Here is a 25182-nt window from a genome sequence, read left to right as displayed (position 1 = left end):
TCATTTTCTGTTGGCTAGTTTGTCATACTATGCTGGTGTGGTCTGTCATTTGGCGCGAAGTTCAGTTTCGCCTCTGTCATTTTTCAATGTGTGCCGTCAAGCTTCACAAAAGTGACAGAGTCGAAACTGAACTTCGCGCCAAGTGACAGATCAAAAGCATGCTTAGGAAAGTTTACTTAAGCTGGTGATCGTCATAATTTTCGTTTGTTAGGCTGTAAAGTATTCGTTTCTTTTAGAGGTAAAAGAATATTTTAGATTTAATGGGCCTCAACATCCTCAAATAGTTGTAGTACAATGGCCCTGAGTAATGGATCAGGTAGTGCCTCTATGGCCCCGCCGAGTGGCAGCAAGAGTATGGTGCACTACGACAAGACGGGCGTGTTTGTGAGATTCGAATATGCTTCGGAGGAGTTTCCTGAAGATGATTCTTACGTGAGAGGAGCAGTGACTATCACAGAACAATATGTGGTAATACGAATGCGTTTTTTACTTGCATGACAATCTCAACGACATCAATGTAGTGTTTTTTTTTTTCAATTTTGGCTTTCTAAACTGCGCCGGCTGCTCATTAAAATTCAACCGACTACTTTTGTTTGTTTTTTTCCGGATTTGTTTTGTACTTGGCTTCAGAAAACGAGTCGTGGATCCAGGAAGAGCCGTTGGATCCTGAGCTGGTCCCCGAGACAAGAGGATGAAGACTGGCTGATGATCCAGTCCATGATTGGAGGGAGCAACACCAACGGTACTGGCAGTGTGCAGTTCAACAAGGGAGACCAATCGGCTTCAGTAGACCCGAAAACGTCGCCCGCATCAAATGGCTAGTTCAAATACTTTTTGTTTGTGTCTGTATTTAAGTGATATTTAAGTCTAACGTCTGTCTATACGGGAGCAGATCTCGGACCCTCCCGATTGGGAGCGAGGGAGAAAGAGAGGGTACGGATTTTCTAAAACTTTATTGATATTCTCAAAAGCACTATAAAGACCCTCTTGTGTTTGAAAAACCTGCTTTCGGCATAATTACTGAGAAAAAGTACCAAAAATATTTCAGCTGTTCTAAGGTTTTTGCCAAACATTTTTTGGAGCTCGCTAACTCTAGCAATCAGGGGGAGGGGGAGGGGGGAAGGTCCCCATTAGGGATTCGACCCCCTGCCGATCTAAAGGGTCTCCCTTTGTACTATTTTGAGATATCCATTTTAGGCTGACCGGGGTCTTTATAGTGATTTGAGAGAGCTCAGAAAATCAATTTGGTCGACCTAAAAAAGTCGACAGTTTTCGAAATTTTTTTAGAACCTGCCCCCCTCGAGAAAATCCTAGATCCCCCCTGCTAATAATATTTTTGGCCTTGAGGTAACTCCGTCGCTTTTGCACCCTTAAGTCTGTCTTCGATTCTCAACCGGACCTTGCTTTTTCAGTATGCATGCAATTGAATTTTTTTTCGAAAATTGAATTGTCGGAATTTCGTTTGTCTGCTCAAGTTTTGTCGGCATCACGACGTCAAATTTTGCCTCGTCGCGGATTTTACTTGTGGTGTAAGCAAACTTGTTTTGTAGTTGCAAGTGTTGTTCATTCTATTTTCAGGGGGGCTTGAAGCGTATTTTTTTTTCCGTAAAATCATTTTTTTCTGGCTTAACTGATGTCTGCACAAATATTGTTGGCTTAATTGCCACATCTTGGATTTTTCTTGTGCTTGAGTTACTTTTATTTCAAGTGCAAGTGTTGTTCATTCTAGTTTCAGGGGCCTTTAAACTTTAAAAAAGAATTTGTTAAGTTTTTTCTTGGCTGAACTTGTGTCTGCAGAAAGATTGTCGGCTTCGGTATCAAAGATTGTCGGCTTAGTTGCCACAACATGGATTTTTCTAGTGGTTAAGCAACTTTCATTGTAGCTGCAAGTGGGTACAAGTGTTGTTCCTGTAGTTTCAGGCAGGGCTTAAAACGAAAAAACACATTCGACTCAACTTGTGTCTGCTGAAAGATTTTCGGCTTGAAGTGGGAGTTAAAAGTTTTTGGTAAAATGATATTTTTTTCCGCCTCAACTGGTCTGCTCAAAGATTGTCGGCTTAGTTGCCACAACACGGATTTTTCTAGTGCTTAAGCAACTTTCATTGTAGCTGCAAGTGCGTGCAAGTGTTGTTCCTGTGGTTTCAAGTGGGGCTTGAAACAAAACAAAAAAAAAATTTTCGACTCAACTTGTGTCTGCTGAAAGATCTTCGGCTTTGTTTCCTTTTCATAAGTGTTGTTCCGTGGCTAATTTATTATTCTCATTTCTGGCGTGTTTGGCTTGAATGAACTTCTAGCGGGACAAACGAAAGTTTTTCATTTTTTTCGACTTGTGTTTTCTATGTTTGTGTTGTATCGCAAGTAGTGCGAAACTCAGCTTTACCTCTTTGATATATCTTACCACCGAAGGCGTCTGTGGAACATGTTGCATTTGTTTGACCATAAATAAATGCCGTAAAATAATGTCGATGGGAGACCCTGTGAGGTTCAAAGGTTCGAATCTGAGTTTTCATTCATTGTGGTATCTAAAATTACCGAATTTAACGATTTCGAATTGGTGCAACTTTTTTTGCTCTGCGAGTTTTAAGGCACATAAACTGAATAGACTTGTGTTAGTTCAATAAAAGATGAACTTTCATGGCCCATATTCCAATCCAATCTACTGTTCCCTTAAATAAAATGGTTTTTCATATATTAATGCTTAATTGCGTTCATGGTGATGCGATTTCATAATCTTTTCAGGTAGTGGTGGGCCAAACACTGAATCTTCTACTCAGTCCAAGGCTTCCAAAGTGTCTTTCCAGATAGATGTGGAGCAGGTGGCCGAAATCAGGAAAGTGAATCCAGGAGTTGGCTACCCTGTGCTAGCCTTGTTTGGCGAAGATGCGGATCAGCCTGTATGTCCTCTCCTGGAGTTCCATGACCGAGGCGTGAAAGAGTTTTTTGGAGTGCTGAAGAAATTCATGTCTATTAAGAAGTGGGTTTATTGAGAGTTACAAATCATAAATAAATTGTCGCTTAGTATTGAAAATATCTCATTTTTGAATAATTTAGTGTCAATTTCTTACAATGGTGTCCAGTTGCTATTCAATAATTTTGTGCTGCACCCTCGATAAACCAACAACGCTGAAGTTGTTGAATATGATATCATATTTTGTTAAATACCATAAAGAATTATCAGATGGGTTTCGTTCATTTACTTGACACTATATATGATTTTTCAAAACTCTGGGGGGGAGGACTATGCGTATGGTAGAATAGTATGGGGTAGATTGACTAAGGGTGATTGGTATTAATGAAATATGGTAGAGTGGAATATGATATTTTCCCCGACTCCTGTTGGATCATTTTCAGAAATCATTTTCAACTCAATCTTCAAGCTGATGTTTATTTTACTAATGCGTTTATTGTCCGTTTTCCCATTGTCGAGGGGTTGGACATCCGTAAAGCGCATAAGCAATGGTTAAGATGAGGGCATTCTGAATAGCATTCAAGCTATTGAATGGAGTTGTTGAACTGAGACCCCACCTTCAAGCGGCATGGCATCACTGTTGTCATTGTTTAGGTCTAAGCAGGATGACAACGTGTGGTACTTGGCTCCGAGGGGACACGATTGGAGTCAGTCTCTGAGTGCACTAAACATGGGATTCCCAGACCCCACCTATGTCGCAGTGAGTGTTCAGAATTGTAATAGGCCAAAGTTGTGGAATGTTTGGGGGCAAGAAGCCAAACCGGAAATTTTACAGATGATACAAATTTGCGCATAAATCATATCTGATAAATTAGGCACTTTGGCGCTACCAAATTGACAGAGTTTTTAATTTTGTACATTCAGATCTCGTCATGAAACTCGTAGATAAGCTTCTAAGCATTGCGAAAGTAGTTCAGACTCTTATGTAGGAAGTAATGATTTTTTTCCGTTTTTTTTTTTCAAGAAACGAAAGAAGAGCTTTCATCCTTATTAATGCACACAGTGGCGGATTTAGGATTTCTTAAGGGGGGATTTTTAAAATTTTGTCGCCCTTTTTTTTTAGCTCGATCAAATTGATTTTTCAAGCGCTCCCGAAGCAATTTAAAAACCCTATTTTAACCAAAATTTTGTGCGCAGGCAAATTTTTGGGGAAAAATGCGATTTTTGGCGCGCGCTCCTTCAAATTAATTTTCGTTGGTCGGCCTAAAATGGATGTCAAAAATTAATAACAAAGGGGAACCTTTAGTTGGCGTGGCGAGGTGGTCGAATCCCTGAAGAAAAGTGGATGTCAAAAATTAATAACAAAGGGGAACCTTTAGTTGGCGTGGCGAGGTGGTCGAATCCCTGAAGAAAAGTGGTGGTCGAATCCCCCCCCCCCCCACTAAACCCGCTCCTAAATGCACTTATGAATGAATTTAGTTATATATGCACTTTTTAAATTCAATTAAGAATTTTAATTCTCAGATTCTTCAGCTTTGTTATATGTTTTGTTGGCGAACGTCTTCTCAGCTATCAACTTTCTGTACTGTCTGTCTGTAATACTTTTGCGGGTTTTCTATAAAATTTGACAAATCTAAAAAATTTAAAAGTAGGCTTTTCCGTATTGCTGTGAAAAAAAATGTAGTTTGAATATAACTTATAATAGTATAAAGCGACTATCGTATAACGTATAATCGTATATTTTGGGTTCCGTATAAAAAACGTATAATCGTATTACTTGAGACCAAAATCCTACCTCAATTACAGATATCGATCAATGTTTTTAGATTGTTTTTGCTCGATAGCTTTTTTTTGCCAAAAAAATCTCTGATTGCTATCAAGAAATTTTTTATGTTGGGCTTGTGTCGGCCCTAATATCAATCAATCCTGCAGTATTCAATGAAAAAACCATTGTTTCAAAAAAAGGGTTGCCAGTTATCGGTTTCGTGTAATCGTATAATTTATCGTATAAATCTTATTCCTCGTATAATCTTATATCGTATAAGGGGTTTTTTTCGTATAATTTGTCGTATATCTTATGTGGCATGTGTGCAAAACACTGGAAATTGGTCAAGAGGTTGTTTCCTTCACTATTTTCGTTTTAATTATGAGTGGCTAAAATAGGAAAGAAAAATCAAGATTCGCAATCCTTAAATACCGATTGAACAACAGTGTTTCTGTTCTCAGGGCGTGCACTCGGGAGGTGCGTATGACATGACTGTGGATGGACTGAGTCGAGTGAAGAACTACGTGTTCGACAACCTCCTTCACCAGAAGAAACTGAAGAAGACCAGACCGAAAGAGGTAAGTAGTAGTGCTGTCATAATACAATAGATGGCACAATCTTCAAACCAATCCATTTCAACACTAGTTATACTAGCTGGGAATTTTAGTTTTAGTAGAATCAGTCTATTTAACAAGTGGAGCGTGAACGAGTCTATGTTTTTGTTCGGTGAAACCTCTTTTTTGGTCTATTTTTGTTAAAACTTGAAATATTGAGCACCCTGTTGATGGCTCGAAATATATCATAATTAATGTACCTTGTGTTAATCAGGAGTGTGTGGGAGAGGAAGAGGATATAAGCGAGGAGGGTACAGCTGCTCTAGCGGCCGAGAGATTCGGAATCAACAACAGACTGGAGCCAGGATACGACATGATCACATGTGTAAGTACACAATAATTTTACGAATTCTCAACTCAAAACTGAGGCACCATGTGACGAATTGATCACTGGAACTGGCTTTTTTCAGGTCTCAGTTGGGGATCGTCCTCAGATGAAACAGGAACGTGCCCACCCTATTGACGAGCTAGAGTACTCTCACATGATAGATGTTCACGGACGAATCACAGACCCGGATGCATTTCTAAACCGAGTGTTTCAGGGGGTGAGTTCTTATTGATGCTTAACTTGGTTAGTTAAACTTCGCTTTAAGAGTAAGTCAATGAAAAAAGTCAATAGTTGGAATTGAGAAAATGCTTTATGTTCCGATAAAGACAAGTAATTTTAAAAAGTGTTTTTTTTCAAACGTTTTTTTTTTGCTGGTGAATGCGAAGCCGCTTGTCATAGGAGGTTCAAAAAATTTTTATACAAATGATTAAGAAAAAAAAAGAGGAACAGAAATGAAAGTGAAGAAGAGCACTGTCTTCGGGTGTTTCTTTTCTTTTTATTTTTTTTTGTTATCCGCGCATAATCGGCACTACAAACAATCATCGGAATGTCATTTACAAACAATGATTGTCATATTAAAACATTTTCACGCGTGATTCGGATGACATTTGAAAAAAAACCGGTGTCGAGAATAAAACTGGTTTGAAATTTTGGGTTTTTATCTAATTTCGAGCGAATAAAGCAATCGAGAAGGTCTATAATAGGGTTACAAGTTAAGCTGTAAAACCGTGGTTTTACTACAGCAAAATTAGTTTTTGAAGTTTAAGCGCATTCTTGTTTTTTTTGTCTTCTTATCACTTTTTGAAGAAAGCTGTTGTCGGATATGCCGAATTTATATTTAAGTATCAAATATGCCTGAATTTTAGGCTTTGGGTCAGATCCTCTTATCACACCCCGAACAATAAACGACACAATTTGAAAAAAAAGATACTAATGTGGTCGGAACTTTCTGTGTTAGTTGACCAGCAACTGACTGTCATTGTTTTGATCAAGCGTTCATCTAAGTAGCTTGGTTTCAGGGAATCATTCCAGCTTTGAGACCTACGCTATGGAAATACTTGTTGGGTTACTACTCGTACAAGAATACTCTGGAGCAGAATTTCCAACATCACAAGCAAAAGGAGTAAGTGAGCTATCAAAAAATGCAAATCTGACAATTTGGGGCTCGTTCCTATCAAATTCATCCAAGCTAGTTTATAGAAAGCGTAGCCCACCACTCTGATAAAGTAGGGGGGGGGGGGCTGAAATGGAGATACCCATACTGTGGTTCTTTTAAAAGAAACAAAACAAAATGTCCATTAAATAATAGCCGAAACGAAACTAATGTTGAATTGTGATGAAGAAACTTAGGCCTTACTCTTCACCTGTTCGTTATTGTTTTCTTTCAACAGTCAGTTTAGGCCAAATTTTTTACTTCAACGAAGTGCTCAAAAAAGTAGATCGATTTTTTCAAAGTCCGCCCACTTCCTCCCATTCGCCAAAAAAATCTGTTCCTTTACCTAATGATCTCGTATTGAACGGCTTGTTTTTATAAATTTGAACACAAGTTTCTAAGATAAAATTGTTGTTTTTCAGAGATGAGTATTTCCGGATGAAGCTGCAATGGAAAACGCTCTCTCAAGAACAGCTTAAAAATTTCTCCAATCTTCGCGAAAAACGAGCACTCATCGGTAAGAACAGGTCATGCAAAAATTGGAACTTGAAATCATAAATGATGTTGCAACCGGGTTCTAGACTCTTCGCGTTCGAAACTGTTAACAATTTGGCTCTCCTTTTGTATTTATAGCATGTGACGTTACTGAGAATAGTGGTGTAATGACAAATACGACTGTAATTGTAGCTCAAACATGCTCTATAATTGCCTGTTTACAGGTCCAACTGATTTGGCACAGCCGAGCCGAATTTCTAATGTTTAACAGCCATTTTTATGATTTTTGACTTGAATTCTAATTGGCTTGAATGGGTTTAAATTGTTTCTCAATAATCATGCTTTGCATTTCAAAAAGACTTTCCTTGGCTGCTATTTGATTTGTTTGGTAACGATTGTGCGGTGACGATCAGGCTCTTGCAAACATCATGTGCTCAAATTGAGAATTTGGGGGGCTGAAGAATTGGAAATTTTTGCTAAATTTTGTGAATGAATTAATGGTATTTAATGGTTTATTATTGTAAAGGTCTTTGCTTTACCCTTAATTTTCTGTGTTTTGGTTTATAATGTCTTTGGACTCCGTCGAAGTAATTTTCATTTTATTTCAAAATGGTAGTCAAAAGTTCATTTTTGGAAAATTCCAAAGGGGGATTATTATCCGGATCTATTTTTTTGGGGGATTGTATCCGGATCCACTTAATAATACCGCCCCTCCCCTTTCAAGCAACTAACTTTGCTAAATTTTCGACCAATCAGAAATTATAATGCTCTAATTAGCAACAGTTGTTGCAATGATTATACAAACAGTTCTGATTGAGAGGGGTGTTTTTTTTAGTAGTTAAGGTGGTATATAAACCAGTCGCAGTATGAACCGCAACTTTTTAGTAACAGTAATGTAACGATTACGAAAGTCGTGCTAAATCCATCCAAATGACATCACTTCTGTCTGGTTAATATGCTCTGCGCATTTTCTGCTCAAAATAATTACTTGGTTTGATTCGGCATGCATCAGTTTGATTTTTAAATGCAAATGTGAGAAATCAAGCTTAATTCTAATTGGGCTAATAGCCGCGCATACTAAGCGGTACGCATGCAAGTAGGCGGTTCCCCGTTTAATTGATATATAATCTGTAGATTTTTACGTGTTTAATGCAGTAAGTAGTTGTTAACTCCTTTCATTGCGAAAAGTGCAGCTTGTGTTAAAGTACGAGTCTTTTTGTTCCAATATATATGGCGCACTTCATTGCGTAATGTTTATTGAATTTTGTTTCTGCGAATCATTCCGAATTTCGCGAAATGACGTGAATATTTTGACTAGCGAGCTTAGTGCAATAGTACGACTTTTTGGGAGTGGATGAATGTAGGAACGTAGTTCATACTCTTATGTAGGTTGCGATGTTTTTTGCGGTTTTTTCAGCAAAAATCTTAAAATTTGTTCAGGCTCAAATTTACTTTTCGACATTTGATTTTTTATTTCGTTTCAAGTTTCATTTCATTTCCTTTGTTAAAATGAAAGCGAACTCCACTATCGAACAGTAAAAGTGTAAAGGTCACGAAAAACGTTATCGACTTCTAGTTTCGAAAGTGGAATTTATTTTTCAGATTTCCCAGCAAAATAAAAATTTTACCTTATGATCCTATTTTCTCAAATTGGGTTGATTTTATCAAAAAAAGTGCCAATCATAAATTGTTGCAGAGATTTTAAGAGCTTTAAACGCATCTATTTTTTTTTCAATTCGAAAGTTTCTGAAAGGTTTTTTCATAAAACAAACCAGTTTTTTTTTCTGTTTATTTGCGTTCGTTGGCTCATTGCTAACTCTCTGTTGGCTATGTTTTTTTTTTCAACCGAAGTCACAAATATTGGTGCCAGTTTTAGGTCTGCGGTATTTGGTAGCGTGTGCTTTGACATTCGACGAGTAATAAGTTAACAGTTGATGCATTTTTGATTCATCAAATGAACCGATAAAAGCTATTTGTTTTAAACAACATTGCAAAAAGAAAAACTCACTTTCAGAAAGTTTTCTAATCAAGATATCGGGCATTTTAAAAAAATGCATAGTTTTTAATAGTTTCGCTTACTGTTTTGCATTTTTTACATGCAAAGTTAGTTTGGGCGCCTTTAGTTAGTATACTCCAAATTAGTATATGCAAAATTTGGTAATATTTATATTTAGTGCCGCTTTTGCTGTATAGAATTGGCAGTTTCTTAGCATATGTAGCTGGTTTGTTTGAGGCTAGTGTTAATGAAATGTCAAGGGCCCGTGGCCCAGATGCGAGGACAGGGGACTCTAAATCGCCTGGTCGTAGGATCGAATCCGTCAAAGCAGAATATTTAATTCTAAAGGCTTTTTCTTACCTTTTCTTTATTTCTTTTTATAGAGCTGCTCTTTTCTTCATTTCCTCGCTAGTGTCTGCGACGAGCAGCTTCGCCTCTGTAATGATTGTTTTTTTTGTATCCGGAAGTTTTGACTTAACAATTCTTAGACGAGTTTTAATTTTTTTGTCATCAAGGTATTGACGTGCTGAGCTGAAATTCAAAAGAATATTTTTCCTAAATATATGGAGTTTGAAAATTGCCAATTTGGGATAATGAATGTGCTGCTTATACCATTGTTTTGTCATCGCGTAGTGTGTACGGCGAATTAAACATTCTCTAATAGAACTGTGGCAGCTTATTTGTTCCAAATAAATTGTTACTAGATGAGAAATAATATATCAATTGACATTTCAAAATTTTAATTAAAAAAAATTTGTATTTCAAAAAATAAATTCGTTAATAATAGAAAAAAGACTGTTCGTATCCTTTAAGGTATCTGCGGACGTTATTTTTTGAAATTCGTCGTTACATCTTGTCATTTTTTTTCACTTCATCAGCGGAGTAATATTCGTTTAACTCTGGCGCAATCACTGCGTTGTGTTTATTAGTATAGCTTAAGTGAAAGTACGAGAGTTGTAAGACTCAGTGGTCTAGTTGTAATGTGCTTTTTTACGTAGTTGCAGATTCTCCTCGGTGTGCGAAGCTATTTTTTCAAGCTGTGTTTTCTGCTGATGCTTTTTTTTCGTTTTTGTTTAAGAGTCATGAACTTAGTGAATACTCTCATATAGGTCTTGGCGATTTTTTGTTTTTTCAAGAAAAGTTTTGAAAATTGTTTGCGCTAAAATTTGATTTTGAGCGGTTTGACTTATGATTCCTTTTCAAGGAAGGCAAACAACCAACGAAAGTTTTTATCGTCCTGCTTTGTAAAGCATGGGTTTAATTTAGGTTTCAATTATGTTTTTACTATAATTGAAAGTTCTGTAATTTGTCATTTTATTTGATTTTGTTTAATTTTTTTTCCCAATTAAACGGTTTCCTATTCGATAAAGTGACTCTTTTCCTACTTTCTGTTGGCCATGTTTTTCCTAATACTCCAACTCGCCGTTTTTTGCTTCTGTTCAAAACTCAGCTTCGCCTTTGTATAAAACTTTGCGATGTGTTTTTAGCTAGATTTCAGAATTGGATGCACTAGTAACCTTTTTAAAAAGAACTAGGCAAACAATCTTAAAACATTTTTTTATTACCCTCGCGATAAGCAAGGTTTTTGCGATTGGATACAAGACTTTTTTCTCGTAAATAAGTTTGTTCACAGAATGGTCAGTTTTACAGGAATGGTAAATTTCAATAAGCTTAATTTCTGAAAACTCTAATAAAAATACCTCATCTAGGTAAGTTTTGGGGCTTAATTGTTTTTTTTTCGAATTAATATGTTGAAAAATGTGGAATTTATTTTTGGATTCCTGAACTTCGGTCCAGTTTCCGTCGGTTCATTTTCTTTTTCATTTACATATATCTGCTTCTAATTATTATCCTCCTGATTTGTAAAGTATGAGTTTTATTGTGGTTTCAATTATGATTTTACTATAATTGAAAGTTCTGTAATTTCTCATGTTTGATTTTGTTTAATTTTGTTTTTTTTTATTAAACGGTTTCCTGTTCGATAAAATCAGTTATTATGAAAATTTGTGGGATTGGGTTTATTATTTTTACTTTTTTTGAGACGCTTTCAATTTTTTTTTGTTCCGCAAAATTTTTATTTTAGTAGAAAACTACTCTTTCTATAAAAGAAATCAATGGAAAAACGGCCCGTTTGTGTCTCTGGATAATCCCCTAGTATTTTTTTTTACCGTAATGTATCGAAAACGTCTATTGGGGAAATACCCATAATTTTTATTCTTTTTCGTTTTGTAAAAAACTACTCTCCCAAATCTAAAAAACTACTCAAAACAACAGGTTGTGTGAATCTGTAGAAGCGGCTGCACCCGAAAATTGTTACACAAAGGTATGATTCTCGAAAAAGTGAAAAAGTCAAATTACTACCCTGCCCTTTTTTAAATTAAGTGTTCAATCAATCGAGAAAGCTGGTTTTGAGAGTGTTCTCTGCTTAAGCGGCAACGACCTTCGTTTTGCAGAAAAACGTTACGGATTTCGGAAAGTCAAGTTTTTGAGTATTATTCAATTTCTATTAACTGTCAACAACTGACGGCGCTCAAAATGATTTTCAATTCGGGTATGTGAAATTGCATAATTCGGTATGAAAATCACATAAAAGCCAGTGGCCCGCGCAGAAATTTTTGTCGGTGACTCGACTGAAAAACTTAAATGACCATTTTAGCTAAGTTTTCTGCTAAGAGGGCACTTAGTGGGAGCGGGATGAAAGTAACGTTTTTGAGCACTTATAGAAAGGCTTAAAAAATTACATTTTATTTTCAGAGAAGGACGTAATTCGAACAGACAGGTGTGATTCGTTCTTCAAGGGCACTCTGGAAAACAACCTGAATCTGTGCAAACTCTACGACATCCTGATGACCTACTGCATGTACAATTTCGATCTAGGTCAGAGTTTACTCTTGAAACTAATCAACAAATGACAATCGAGCAGTTCAAAGGAAGGTCAACTAGATAAGAGAAACAATTTTCGCCCCAAATTGATCAAATGAAGGATTGCCTCGTTAAGTCGGTGCTGGTTTCGTATCTTTTTTCGTCGAATCTTACCCTGACGAAGTTTAAATGAAGAATCTGTTTCAACTTGTAGCTAATAATATATGAATAAGTTTGCTAAGTTCCAGTTTTAATTTAAGAAGGTTTATCCACAATATAAAGGACCAACATACAAGCTGTTTACAACTGTTATTGTGCCCCTGATTAAGATCTACATGCTATTGTTTTGGTTATTTTACGAGCTGGGTAATGTTGCGTTCACCCGCAAGCAACGAGCACGGTCCATGGTTGGCTTCAAAGTATCGACCTTTGGATTGAGAGGCGGAGACTTATTCACTTTACCACCGCTTTGCTTAATAATTCCATAAATCATGTTGATTGTTTTAGGGTATCTTCAGGGTATGTCTGACCTGCTGGCACCTCTGCTGATGATCCTCGAGGATGAAGTGGACACTTTTTGGTGCTTCACTGGACTCATGAAACTCACGGTTAGTAGTTACTTTTTCCCAATTGAACCATTTACCATGAACACAATTTAAAATCATATGTTAGCTACAGAACACAAGAGGAATGTTATTCTATATGGAAAATAATATCGTTCTTGAGTTTACTCCAAGTTGCTGTTATGAGTGAGCGGAAGTCAAAAACAGCGTTTAGATTCGGAATCCATAGTTGATCTTTACCGTTGCGATAAGCAAGGGATTTTCAACTGGTACTAGACTTTTTCCCGTAAATAACTTTGTTCACAGAATAGTCAAATGGTCAGTTTTATAACAGCTGGATCAATAGAATGGTTGGAGTGTATTAAATGCGTACGTACCGTTTTACGTAAAGAGTTGCAGGTGAACGTTAATATGTGCAAAGTATTTTTTTTTATCTGTGCCTTGCTAAAAGTTTGTTGCTTTGTTCCGTTTCTAAATTAAAATTGAAAGGTCTTGCTTTGCCTGTTTGCCTAGAATTGTCTTTATCGAAACGAACGAAAATTTTAAATTTTTTGTTTTCTAGCTTTTTTCTCTTGCAATAGTAAACAAGGGTATTGCCTCCCGGTACTAGGCTTTTTTCTCGTAAATAAATTTTTCACAGAAAGATAAATTTTTAGAAAGAAGTTTGAAATGGTAAATGTACAAATATGCAGATTAAATATGCGTACTTTTTTTTACTTGTATAGGGCTTGTATTGTAGCCGGTAGATGCAAATAATTTTGTATAATTTTTGAGAATATTGTGGCCTATTAAGTGTCGGCTTTAATTCAGCCGGTTTATTTATCGATGGTTTTTGTACCCTTGTCTATGTTTGCGTTCGACTTTTTTTGATATTCATTCAACTTTAACAAGGTATATTTGAAACTTCTCCGACCTTTTTTTTTGAAAAAGACTAGAAAAAAAAGGATTTTTTTTTCGAAATTTTCAAGTTTTTTACTCTTGCGATAAACAAGTGTATTGCAATCGGATACTAGACTTTTTTCCCGTAAATAACTTTGTTCATAGAATGGTCAAAATAAGAAATGGTAAGTTTAGGTCCAGGTCATAATAGATTCAATTTTTTGTGTCTCTGGCGCACTTGGTCTGGAGATAACGAATACGCCTGGGACGGTAAAGTTCCTGGGTTCGAATCTGACAGGGCCTGTTTTTTTTTAAATGGTTAATATTCCGTTTCAAAAAAATTTTGAACTTATGTTTTTTCGTCGTAGTTCTAACATCGTAGATTTTTTTGTTGTACCGAAGTTGCATTATTATTGTTCTAAGTGTTTTAATTTTTTTCTGCTGTTTGTTATTTCACTAGCTTTGACCTCGTATATTTTTTTTTCGCTGAAAAAGTTTCTTCGGTCCAAATGATTTCGTCTTATTTTTTATTGGCTTATTTTTGAGTTACTTTGTTATTTTAGTGGAAACGTAATTTCTATGAACCCCTCTAGATTGCACAAAATGCTAAAAAAAAATTCATAATAGAATTTCATGACAACCAATTTTTTTCGTTTTTTTTCCGCTTGATAGGTTTTTGGCTTTATTGAATCGGCTTAATGGCCTCATTTTGCGTCTATCGACGAGCGAAAAAAGTTTGGTTGTGTGTGTGTGTTTTGTGGATGATGGGGATTTAATATTTTTTTTTCGGCTTTGGTTTTTTTTAGTTTCCTTTTTCGGCTTACTAGGTTTCGGCCTATATTATATCGCCATAGTGGCCTAATAATTTTCCGTATGAGGAGTAAATATACTTTAATATGTTTGTGTGTTATGAGGGCGAGGGGGAATTATTCACTTTTAATAAGTTTTAAATCTTGTTGATTTTTTTTTGTCATAAAGGTCTTGTGGTAAGGCGTTTTCGGCTTTGTTACCGCTCGCTAAATTTTTTTCCGATGCGAATTTCTCATTCTATTGTTTTGGCATTTTTTTCAATACTGGCCCATTCATTTTGATAGATCTAGATTTTTTTTAGACTTCGATTTTTGCCGACTTAGCCGCCTTATTGTTTTGTATCGCTAGTGGGAAGCTCAACTTCGCCTCTCTGTGAAGTATCATTTCCGAGTTTTTTTTCTCTTTTCAAAATAAAGCCTTGTTTGGATGTTTTTCTCGCGACTTCTTGGGAGGCCTACTGTTCTTATCATATTCTTTTTAGCCTAGGTAATTGAACTCAGATTTTTCTCGCAATTTACTTGGTATAATTTTCAATCAGTTTTTTGGCAATTGATTTTTTTTTATTAATGAGCTTTCTAGCCTATTTGTTATGGTAGAACGGTTACTTCTTTTAGCCAGATACCCGGGTTTAGGAGGCCTTAAGAGCTATCAGATCTGTTTGCTTCTATTTACACTACCGAGCTTGTGAGAGTTGTGTATTACTATGAACATTCTTTTTTCCAACTAAGCTCGCAAATAAAAGTGCTCATTTGATGGCACTTTTCCTTTAATTTCGATCTGTAGATTTTGAAATTTCTTAGCATATGTTCTCTGCTTTATTTGCAGCTAGTGTTTGTGAATTGTTAAGCGTTCGTGTCTGAGTGGTTAGTGCGTGAGACTCATTATCTCTAGGTCGCATGATCGAATCCGACAGGTAGCCGAATTTTCACTTATTCAAGGCTAATTTCTACTTTTTCTTTGTTAACTTGATAGAGCTGATTTTTTACCGTGGTCTTACTAGTGTTTGCGAAGCTCAGCTTCGCTTCTGTGTGCACTTAATATTTTCCTCTCCTTCTGTATAGTGTTTTTTGCATTTGCAACTCAAGTGTAAGCAGGTTAATGTAATTAGGTGTTTTTGTTTTAATGCCTTCCTTTTAATAACATATATATTTTTAAGAAATACCGTTAAATAATACCCACCTAATAATACCTAACTTTTTGATAGCGGAACAGAAATGAAATAGACGAGTTGTATGCCAGCGTTTATCTTTTGGATAAGTTATTGCCTTAGTTTGTTTGAACTTTTCGTCTTAGCAACTTTTTGTCTGAACTTCTTGTCATATCTGAGAATTTTTGTTGCTTATCGTTTCAAATTACTGGCACATTGAGTTTTCGTTAAAAAAACGTAAGTTCCTCTACATTTCCTGCTTTTAAAAACTCCCACGTTTGGATTTTCTATGACCATTTATCCCGGTTTTGTCTGCATACTTCCTGCTCTTGGTATTTTTTTTGCTAGTTTATTTGAATTTTTAAACAGTTAGCCGAAACTATTGGAACAACCGGAATGACCAAAAAAAAGTTTTTTTTCTGTTTATCGTTTATTTAACTGAAATTTTTCTCGTCGGGGCAGTTTCTTAATGTGACATGAAATTACTGTTTTTTATTTGACAAAATTACAAATTTTTGGTAATTTCGGCTATTTTTTCTGTTGGAAAAGTTGACTGAAATGTTTGACCGTGTTGCTTGAATTTATTGGCTAATTTTAGCCAATCAGATTCGACCGCATAAATTTTTGCTAAAGAGTTAAAGCTAGTGACTTTGAGCCGTTTTGTGCACAAGAAACCTCAGATTCGCCTCTGTGTCCAAGTTATCCTTACTAAGACTCTTTAGAACTTATAAATAACTTAAGTCTGAGAAAACTAAGGCTCGTTGGAATTGTGGCCAAAGAGTTTCTTGATTTCTTTCAGGGCAACAATTTCGATATGGACGATGACAAAGGCATGAAGTTGCAATTGAGTCAACTGAAGTATCTGCTAAATCTACTTGACCCATCATTCTACGCATTCCTTGGTCAGTACAAATATTAACATCAGTTTTAGCCTTTATTCCTATTTGATAAAAACAGGTATTATGAAAATGCTATTGGGATCGGGCTTTTTTATTTATTTTTTTTGATACGCTTTGAAAATTATCGTTTTTCTCAAAAACTACTCAACGGATTTTCAAAAGAGTGGTACCAATGCAAGTCCGCTAGTCTCTCTTTTTTTTTACCTTACCCCACTTTCTACAGCCTTCGAAAAAGTGTGTGTGTGTGTGTGTGTGTGTGTGTGTGTGTGGGGGGGGGGGATTTTTGACCCATGGATTTTTTAAAACATTTTCTCGAAAACTATACGTCCAAGTTTTGGGTTCAACGGATAGAACAGATTGTGGTAAGCTCCCCTGCATAAGTGGCTATGCCCAAATTTTTTTACACAAAGTTATGGCCCCCAGAAAAGTCGAGTTTTTGATTTTTGACCATTTTTTGAAACTCTTAGACCACCTTCCCAAATCTGAGATTTTAGTTTCATTCGAACCGAGGAGTTGTGTGGAACTCCCTTGCGTTGAGGGTTACGCTCAAGTTTTTTCACGCAAAAAGTTATGACCCTCAGAAAAGTCAAGTTTTTGATTTTTTGATCGTTTTTTCAAACTTTTTGACTTTTCTCTAAAAGTACCCTCCCATATCTAAGGTTTTGGTTCAATGAGTAGAATGGGTTGTGTTCAGCTCCGCTGCCTTAACGAATACGCTTAAATTTGTTTACTCAAAAAGTTATGACCCTTGGAAAAGTCAAATTTGTTTTATTTTCTTACCGTTTTTTGAAACTTCTTGATTTCTCTCAAAATTTACCCAACCCAAATCTAATGAGCAACGTTTTAAGCATATTTCAACCTAACAAGCCCTTGTAATCATTTCAGTTTTAAGAAAACTGAAGTAATTGATAAAATTAACACAGATTTTGAAGTCATTAAATTGGGATTTACTTTTCTTTGCTATAGGTCTGTTTTTGAAATGACACTTGTCCGTCCGCATTATCAAAAATTATCAAACAAGTATTTCCAGCTTTAGCTGGCCTCTAGTAATGTCACGAATGTATACGAGGGGAGATTACTTGCAGGTTTGTTTACAAGTAGCATAAAATGTAATCAATGCAATATATATTTGTTTTTCTGTAGTTTTTTTTTAAAGGGGAAGGCATTGAATTAAGGTCTCAGCAATATGATGAAAAAATTTAATAATGTGTAAAGAACTAATATGATCAAATTTGAGACTAGTCCTTCTTTCCCACCACCTCAACTTAGCAATAAATTAGACTGTATAGCAAAAACGACAAAAAATCTTGGTTGGAATACATAAAAACTAGGAAGATAATTACGTGAGTGCATTGCTTCGAATGGTCTTGTTTCGTGATCTGCAGCTGTAAGTCAAATATAATCTATTTATAGATTGTCGAAATGGTAAAAGTAAAACATCTATTATGACTGGTTTCTTCTCTATTTGTACCAGAATTTTAGTGAATTAGAGTTTTTGTATGGTGTCAGATATTCTCGTTTCACGTTTAGAAATAAACTCTCGTCATGTTATAATCTTCTCATGATGTCCGGAATTAACTTGAATATAAAAGAAGACCGATAATTGAGTAAATATCCATTGAATAGTTCAATTCCGCGAATATTGCGTTATAAAAATGGAACATCTTATTTTCAGGCTAAAAACTTGTTTAACAGAATCACTGAATCATTTCGTGCCAACAGACACATAAATACTGATACCTGCTCGATTCGAAATTTTTTTGTTTGTTTTAACGCAACTCGGTTTTTATAATTTCCTTTTTGCTTTTTTTCCTCTGTGACTTTTTTTGGCTCAAAAATTGATATCTTAGTTTAATTTTTTGATTGAAATGAATCTCGTAAAAAAATTCAGCTCAATCATCTTTAGATTTTGATTATTGAGACACCTGTGAACGAATCTGTAGCTCCAATGGTGCTCTCCCAGGTAGTAAAAGTAAAATCGTGTTTGTAAATTTATTTAAATAACTACCCTCCCACCTTGTATTTGCCCGAAATCAGTTTTAATGATTATTTATTTAACTATCTATATCTATCTATCTATCTATATCTATCTATCTAAACTATATTTAAATGCGAGTGACAGCTATCTCCCATGTTTAAACATAATAATTTTGCATGTTTAACGAAAGAATTTTTTCATATTTAAGCTATATCATATATTGAAATGCTTAAGAAAATTTTTCAATTAGTTTTTCGCCAGGTCATTAGTTTTTCAGTATTTTTTTGGAGGCCAAATTAAGTATGTCTGTTTGTATACCTGCTTTTTAAATTAATTTGATTATGTCTGTCTACCCGTCGCCTAATTTTTTAACTTTCATCTATTTTCTATCTATTACCTATTATTATATATTTAAATGCGGGCTTCACTATCTCGCCATGTTTAAGCCTTTTCAACGTATTATTTTTGCATGTTTAACAAATGAATTTTTTCACGTTTAAGCAATATCGTATATTGCAATGGTTATGGTTTTTTTTTTTAATTTTTCCAGTTTAAATTCAGTGTTTATTACATCAAGTTTGAAAATAGCAACCCAATAGTAAGATATTGTCAGAGTTTTTCCAAGTTTTGCGATTCTGGCCTCCATATATGAATAACCAAATCATTTTAGTTTACGAGATTGGCAATTTTCGAGGTTTTTCAAAAAAATTCTAGAAAGTTTAATATTAAAAAATTTCTCAATTTTTGAAATTCTCGCCCTGTAGTTGGGTGCTGTCAGGGTACTCTCAGGAGTTGCGAATCTTGCCTCCATTTTTCACTTCTCAAATCCGTTTAGTTTTCGAGATATGACGTTTTTTCATGATTTTTTCAAAAAAATTTCAAAAACTGGTTTTAAAAATTCCAAAACGTTGATGATCTCAATCCTGTTGTTGGATATTGTGAGGGTACTCTCAGGGGTTTCGAATGTTGCCTTTGATTATGGCTGCTCAAATGCGCGTAGTTTTCGAGATACGGCGTTTTTTTGGAATTTTTCAGAAAACTTAGATATAAAAAATTAAACAAAACTTTAAATTACCATCACTGTAGTGAGGCTCTGTCAGGGTACCTTCAGGAGTTGCGAATTTCGCCGCCAAATATGACTGCTTAAATCCTTGCAGTTTTCGAGATATGACGTTTTTTATGATTTTCTTCAAAAAAAAACTTCAATGTTAAAAGTTCCAAAAGTTTGAAGAAATCAATCCTGTTATTGGAATCTTTGAGGGCACTCTCAGGGGGTTGCGAATCTTGCCTCTCAATAGGACTGCTCAAAATCTTGCAGTTTTCCAGATATGACGTGAAAATTAAATTGTTTTTTTTTTGAATGTTTGAAATTCCTAGCCTGCAGTTTGGGGGCTATCAGAGTAATTTCAGGGGTTGCAAGTTCGGCCTCCAATTAAGAATGCCCAAATCATTTTTGTTTAAGAGATAAGACAATTTTTGTGACATTTTTGGAAATTTTCAGAAAATTCAAATTACAGAATAATTCGTCAAAGTGAAATTCCCAACCCTGTAGTTGTGTACTTTCAAAGATTGCGAAAATTGCCATCAAAAGGACTGCTCAAATTTTCGTAGTTTTCGAAATGTGAATGTTTAAGAAAGTTTTAGAAAACTTAAGGTGAAATTTCTCAAAATCTGAATTTCCCAACGTTGTAGTTGGGTACTGTAAGGGTAATCTTAGGAGTTGCAAATCAAATCTTGCGTCGAAATGCGACTGTTCAATTGCTTTCAGTTTCCCAGATGTGACGTTTCTTAATTCATTATAAACTTCGATAAGAAAAAAAAATGTCAGTTTTTATGGTTTTTCAAAATTTGAATTAAAAAATCGAATGAAAATTTTTACAGAATTTGAAGCTACTCTCAGGAGTTGCAAATTTTGCATCCAAATCCGACTGTTCAATTTTTTTCAGTTTCCCAGATGTGACGTTTCTTAATTCATTATAAACTTAGATTTAAAAAAATGTCACAATTTTTTTTTGGTTTTTCAAAATTTGAATTAAAAAATCGAATGAAAAATTTTACAAAATTTGAAGCTACTCTCAGGAGTTGCAAATCTTGCATCCAAATCCGACTGTTCAATTGTTTTCAGTTTTCCAGATGTGACGTTTCTTAGTTTATTTTAAATTTTTCGAAGAACTTTTATAAAACTTCACAAAATTCTATGGTTCTTCAAAATTTGAATAAAAAACTTTGCAAAATTTTTAATTACGAACCCTGTAATTGGGTGCTCTCAGAGTACACTCAAAGAATAGTTTTTTGAGTTGTTGAAAATTCGAAGCGTTGGAGGTGCGGTACATGCTTGTTATTTTTTATTTTGCTTTTTTTCTCAGGAAAAGGTTTATATTTGTTCAGGAAAATTACTTTTTCGCGGTTCGAATTTGATTTTGTTTTAAGATCAGTTCATTTCCTTTGTTAAAAGAACGGAAAACTGCACTATCGAAAAGCGAAAGTGTAAAGGTCACGAAAAACGTGATTGACTTCTAGTTTCAAAAGTGGAATTTAATTTTCGAATTTCCCAGCGAAACAAAAATTTTACCTATTGATCCAGTTCGCTCAAGTTGGGTTAAGTTTATCAATAAAGTCAATCACAAAATGTTTTAGAAGTTCAAAGGGCTTTAAGGCCATTATTTTTTCTTTGAAATTCGAAAGTAAAGATTTTTTCAAAAATTAGGTCAGTATTTTTTCTTTTTACTTGCGTTCATTGACTCTTTTTTCAACTGTCTGTTGGTTATATTAATACAATTCGCATTATTTTTCGTCAGTTCTATTGAAGCGTTTTTTATGGTTGATGAATACAATTTGGAGAAAAATATTTTGAATACTAACTGCGAGCTATCATGAAGATTTTAATAAAACCCATGGCAACCCTGTTTCAGAGTCCAAAGAGAGTGGAAACCTCTACTTTTGTTTCCGCTGGCTCCTAGTCTGGTTCAAGAGGGAGTTCTCCTTTTCCCAGATATGTACCCTGTGGGAAGTGCTGTGGACTAAACTGCCCTGTCCCAATTTCCACCTGTTTGTGTGTCTGTCTATGCTCGACTTAGAGAAGGGACATATTATGGCGAAAAATCTGGAATTCACAGAGATACTGAAGGTATTCAAAAATGAGAAATTGTTTCACTTTCAATTACTTTTGAGAAATTCATTAAGATTTAAAAAATGCATGATCTCGCGAAGCTTTATGGTTCATACAACCTTCTTCATGGAAATTTTTTAACTTAAGCTCACAATAAACGTGGTGTGTTTCAGCATATAAATGAGTTGCAATTGAAAATGAATATAACGAAAGTACTGAAGAATGCAGAGGCAATATTCCTGCAAGTTAAGCAGATAGAGACGAAACTGCCCAAGAATATGAGACGCATTATCTCCTCAGATCCAGTAGAAGCCAAATCAGCCCAAAACGGATCAACAGGTAAAATAATTGGGTTTTATTCTACTTTTTATTATGTTATCTTTCCTTAAAAAAATTTGTTTTACCATGTCAAAGTTCGTTCACGTGGCTGAGTATAAAGGGGTATAATTCAATTAGTTAAATACCAAAGTGTTAAAAGCTTCCTATTTTGGGTCGAAAATTTGATAAATCATCGGAAGCGATAAGGTTCCAAATGTTATTTTTAAGACTATTTAATGTGCTCTAATTTTTCTGAAAATAAATAGTTTGGGTAAAACAAAAGTTAATCTAATGAAGTGTTGATGAACGTAGTGAAGACACGTAAAGAAGTCCTGTCGTTTTTTTAAAAGTCTTAAAAGTTGATCATACTAAGTTTTGACTTTGCGAATTTCACTTTTGATTTGTTCTTACGGTCAATTCAAATTCATTTGATAAAATGAAACAAATGATGCTATCCCACGAAGAAAGGATATGGCGCAAAAAGAACCGTGAATAACTTCTAGTTTTGAAAAAGTATTTTAATTAGTATGGTTCCCAGCATAATGAAAGAAATTAGTTATGGACCCAGATTCCTTTAATTGACTTAGTTTTATGTGAAAAGTACCGTACAAATAATAAAAGATTCTTAAAATATGAAGAGCTTTAAAGTTATGCATTTTTTTTTCGTAGAAATTGAAAGTTGAAAAAGGTTCAATAAATTGTCAGTAATTATCTGCTATTTCTGAGCTCAATGACACTTTTCCAACTCTATTGAATATGTTAAAGAGTTATGGAGTTAAAAAAAATTGTAGGAAATATCGGGTGGTGCAGTAGTAAGTTAGTCATTCTGGTGACCAAATTTTTTGCTGCTGCAGGTACAGACGACGAGGACATGGGCGAATTAATAGACAGTGTGGCGCCAGTGACGTCGTTGAATTGCAGTGTGAACTTCTCGGAGATGTACAAATCTGTTGTGAGTTCAACTTCACCATCTCTCATTGTTCCCCCCATTGAGACATCTACCGAAGAAGAACAAAATGGAGATGAAGAGCTGACTTTGTGATAAAACCCTAATGACTTGGCTCGAAAATATCTGACATATTTTCTATATATATATATACGCAGTAGATTAAGTTCACAATCAAACAGATTGGTTCCGAGCGAAAAGAATACTGGTTAAGTTGATTGAAAGAGGGATTTTGAATAGTACGAATGGTTTTGCAAAATATATAATTTACTTGGCAGGTGAAGCAGTAACAGTTTTCAGGAATAGTTTAGGAGAAGGTTTTAGTTTCAATTTTTTTCTTGAAATTCAATCTGAGGCGCCAAATAGCAATTGTACTTCTAGTGTGATAGCGAATTTGTTCTAATTAATTTCTATTTACTGAAAAAGAGATTCTAATTTAATTGTTTAGTTACAAACTATATAGTTTTGACGAAGATTTAATTCAGATTAAAATCTATGCGGTATCTTTTAATACAACAAAGTTGTTCTGAGAACAAGTCTAAAGCGAGTTATTTAGATTTTATTTAACAAGCCACTCAGCGTTGTGACATAGTGTTTTTTTGAGCGTTCGCATCAACCTTCGTCTGCTCGGTTTTTGAAAATTTTTTTCCAAAGTTTATTTAATAAATTGCTCTGACTTAAAATATTGCAGTTTTCAGAAGTAGCACCGATAGCGTTTGACTTGTAGTCTTAAAATGCTGTCAAGATTTCTCAAGCAGTCCAATTGCATGCTTTTGATGGAGAAAATTAATCTTATGAGGGCTGAAAATAGGATAAGTGTACTGAAAAGTGCTTTCATACAGCGCTTTATGCTCGACAACTATGTTAATGTCAGATCTTAATCAAATGTATCAGTTCTTTTGTAACACATGATTTGGCGTAAACATGAATTGAACGCAACCAAAATGGTTGTTGTTCTAAAATGGTTGTTGCGCAGAAGTAAAAGTTAGATTACGATCCAGTGCTAAGCATGCTATGTTTCTACCATTGAATAGCAGAGAATGTCAAGAATGTGATATTTTAGTTCAGGAGCTATCTTAGTCTGGGTTTCGGTTTTATTTACGCTTGCAATTAGCAAGCGTTATCAAACAGGAAAATCTACTTATTTCGGGTGAACTAGTTTAACAATCATTTGAACTTGAATCTTTTTACCTTTGGTTTATATGAAGTTAAAACTCAGACGTTAATTCGCGCATGTGGCGAAGAGCCAACGCACCAAAGTCAAAGGTCAATGGTTCGAATCCGGGCGACTTGTTTTTTATCTGAGTGGGGCGTAAAATTGCCCGCGCGTCAAAGAGTTTTCGTCCGTCGAACTTAGGTTGGTCTGCGTTTTTGGTCAGCTTTTTCCCGCTGTTCCAAATTTGCCTAGAGTTGAGACATTTTTTTCTCAAAATAATGAAAACATTTAAGTGTATTCCAGTTTTGGGCAAGTAATTGAGTTCCACGAAGTTGTGGTTCATTTCTTGTTTGTTTATTGAAAAAATTTAAGTTGTTTTCTTTAGAATTCAAGGCTGTGCATTTGGTGCAGTGGTAACACCCATGCTTGAGACGAAAAATCCCAGAATTTCGATTCCCGTCGCGACCAGTTTTTTTTCTAGAAACTGAAATTGTCCGACTATTCTAGGCTTTGTCTCTGGTAATTAAGGCTAATGAACGCAGTGAGTACTCTTATAAAGGTCTTGCTGATTTTTTTTTTTTTTTCGGGAAAATTTGTTCACGCTCAATTTTGATTTTTCGCGGTTTGACTTGTGATTTCTGTTCAAGTTCAGTGCATTTCTATTGTTAACAGGAAGGCAAAATCCGCCATCGAACAGCAAAAATGTAACAGTCACAAAAAAGTTGATCGACTTTGAATTTCGAAAATGGAAATTAATTATCAGATTTCCCAGCGAAATGAAAGTTTTGCCTATTGATCCAGTTTTCTGAAATTTGGTTAATTTTATCAAAACAGTGTCCATCATAAATTGTTGTACAAATTCAAAAAGTTTTAAGGCCATCTATTTTTTTTCTTCAAGTTTCAAAAAGTGAAAGTTTTTGAAAAAACGAGTCAGTTTTTTTCCAGTTTGTCTGCATTCATTACTTTTTTCAAACTGTCAGTTGGCTGTGTTTTAAAATTAGGTTCACTAAAGATTTCAATTATTTTTTGCGTTTCCGGCACACTTGGTCTATGTATTACGAGTACGCCTGGGACGGTAAAGCCCGTGGGTTCAAATTTGACCTCGAATTTTTTTTTTTCAAATTGGAAATATTCCTTTCCAAAAAATTGTTCCTCTATAGTTTGTCAGCTTAGTTGTCACATCGTAGAACTACTTTTTGTGCGTAATTTTTAATGTAATTGCTTCTAATGTTTTGAAAAACTCATGCAGTTTTTAT

The 25182-nt window shown here is 35.0% G+C and overlaps 1 protein-coding gene across 1 annotated transcript; it reads left to right on the top strand.

Annotated features, from left to right (window-relative positions):
• Positions 1–239: 239 nt before the first annotated feature.
• Positions 240–23217, top strand: LOC134848009 (TBC1 domain family member 15-like). Its single transcript, XM_063865339.1, has 15 exons — positions 240–468; positions 631–817; positions 2740–2974; positions 3563–3668; positions 5135–5251; positions 5502–5612; positions 5698–5832; positions 6635–6738; positions 7191–7285; positions 12014–12136; positions 12629–12729; positions 16320–16422; positions 21310–21524; positions 21680–21845; positions 22679–23217. The coding sequence occupies exons 1-15, from the start codon at positions 295–297 to the stop codon at positions 22864–22866; spliced, it is 2160 nt and encodes a 719-aa protein (XP_063721409.1). The 5' UTR covers positions 240–294; the 3' UTR covers positions 22867–23217.
• The last annotated feature ends 1965 nt before the right edge of the window (positions 23218–25182 follow it).

This window comes from Symsagittifera roscoffensis, chromosome 6, assembly GCF_963678635.1.
Source record: "Symsagittifera roscoffensis chromosome 6, txSymRosc1.1, whole genome shotgun sequence".
In the NCBI taxonomy this organism is placed as follows: Eukaryota; Metazoa; Xenacoelomorpha; order Acoela; family Convolutidae; genus Symsagittifera; species Symsagittifera roscoffensis.
This window is presented reverse-complemented; position numbering and strand designations above follow the sequence as displayed.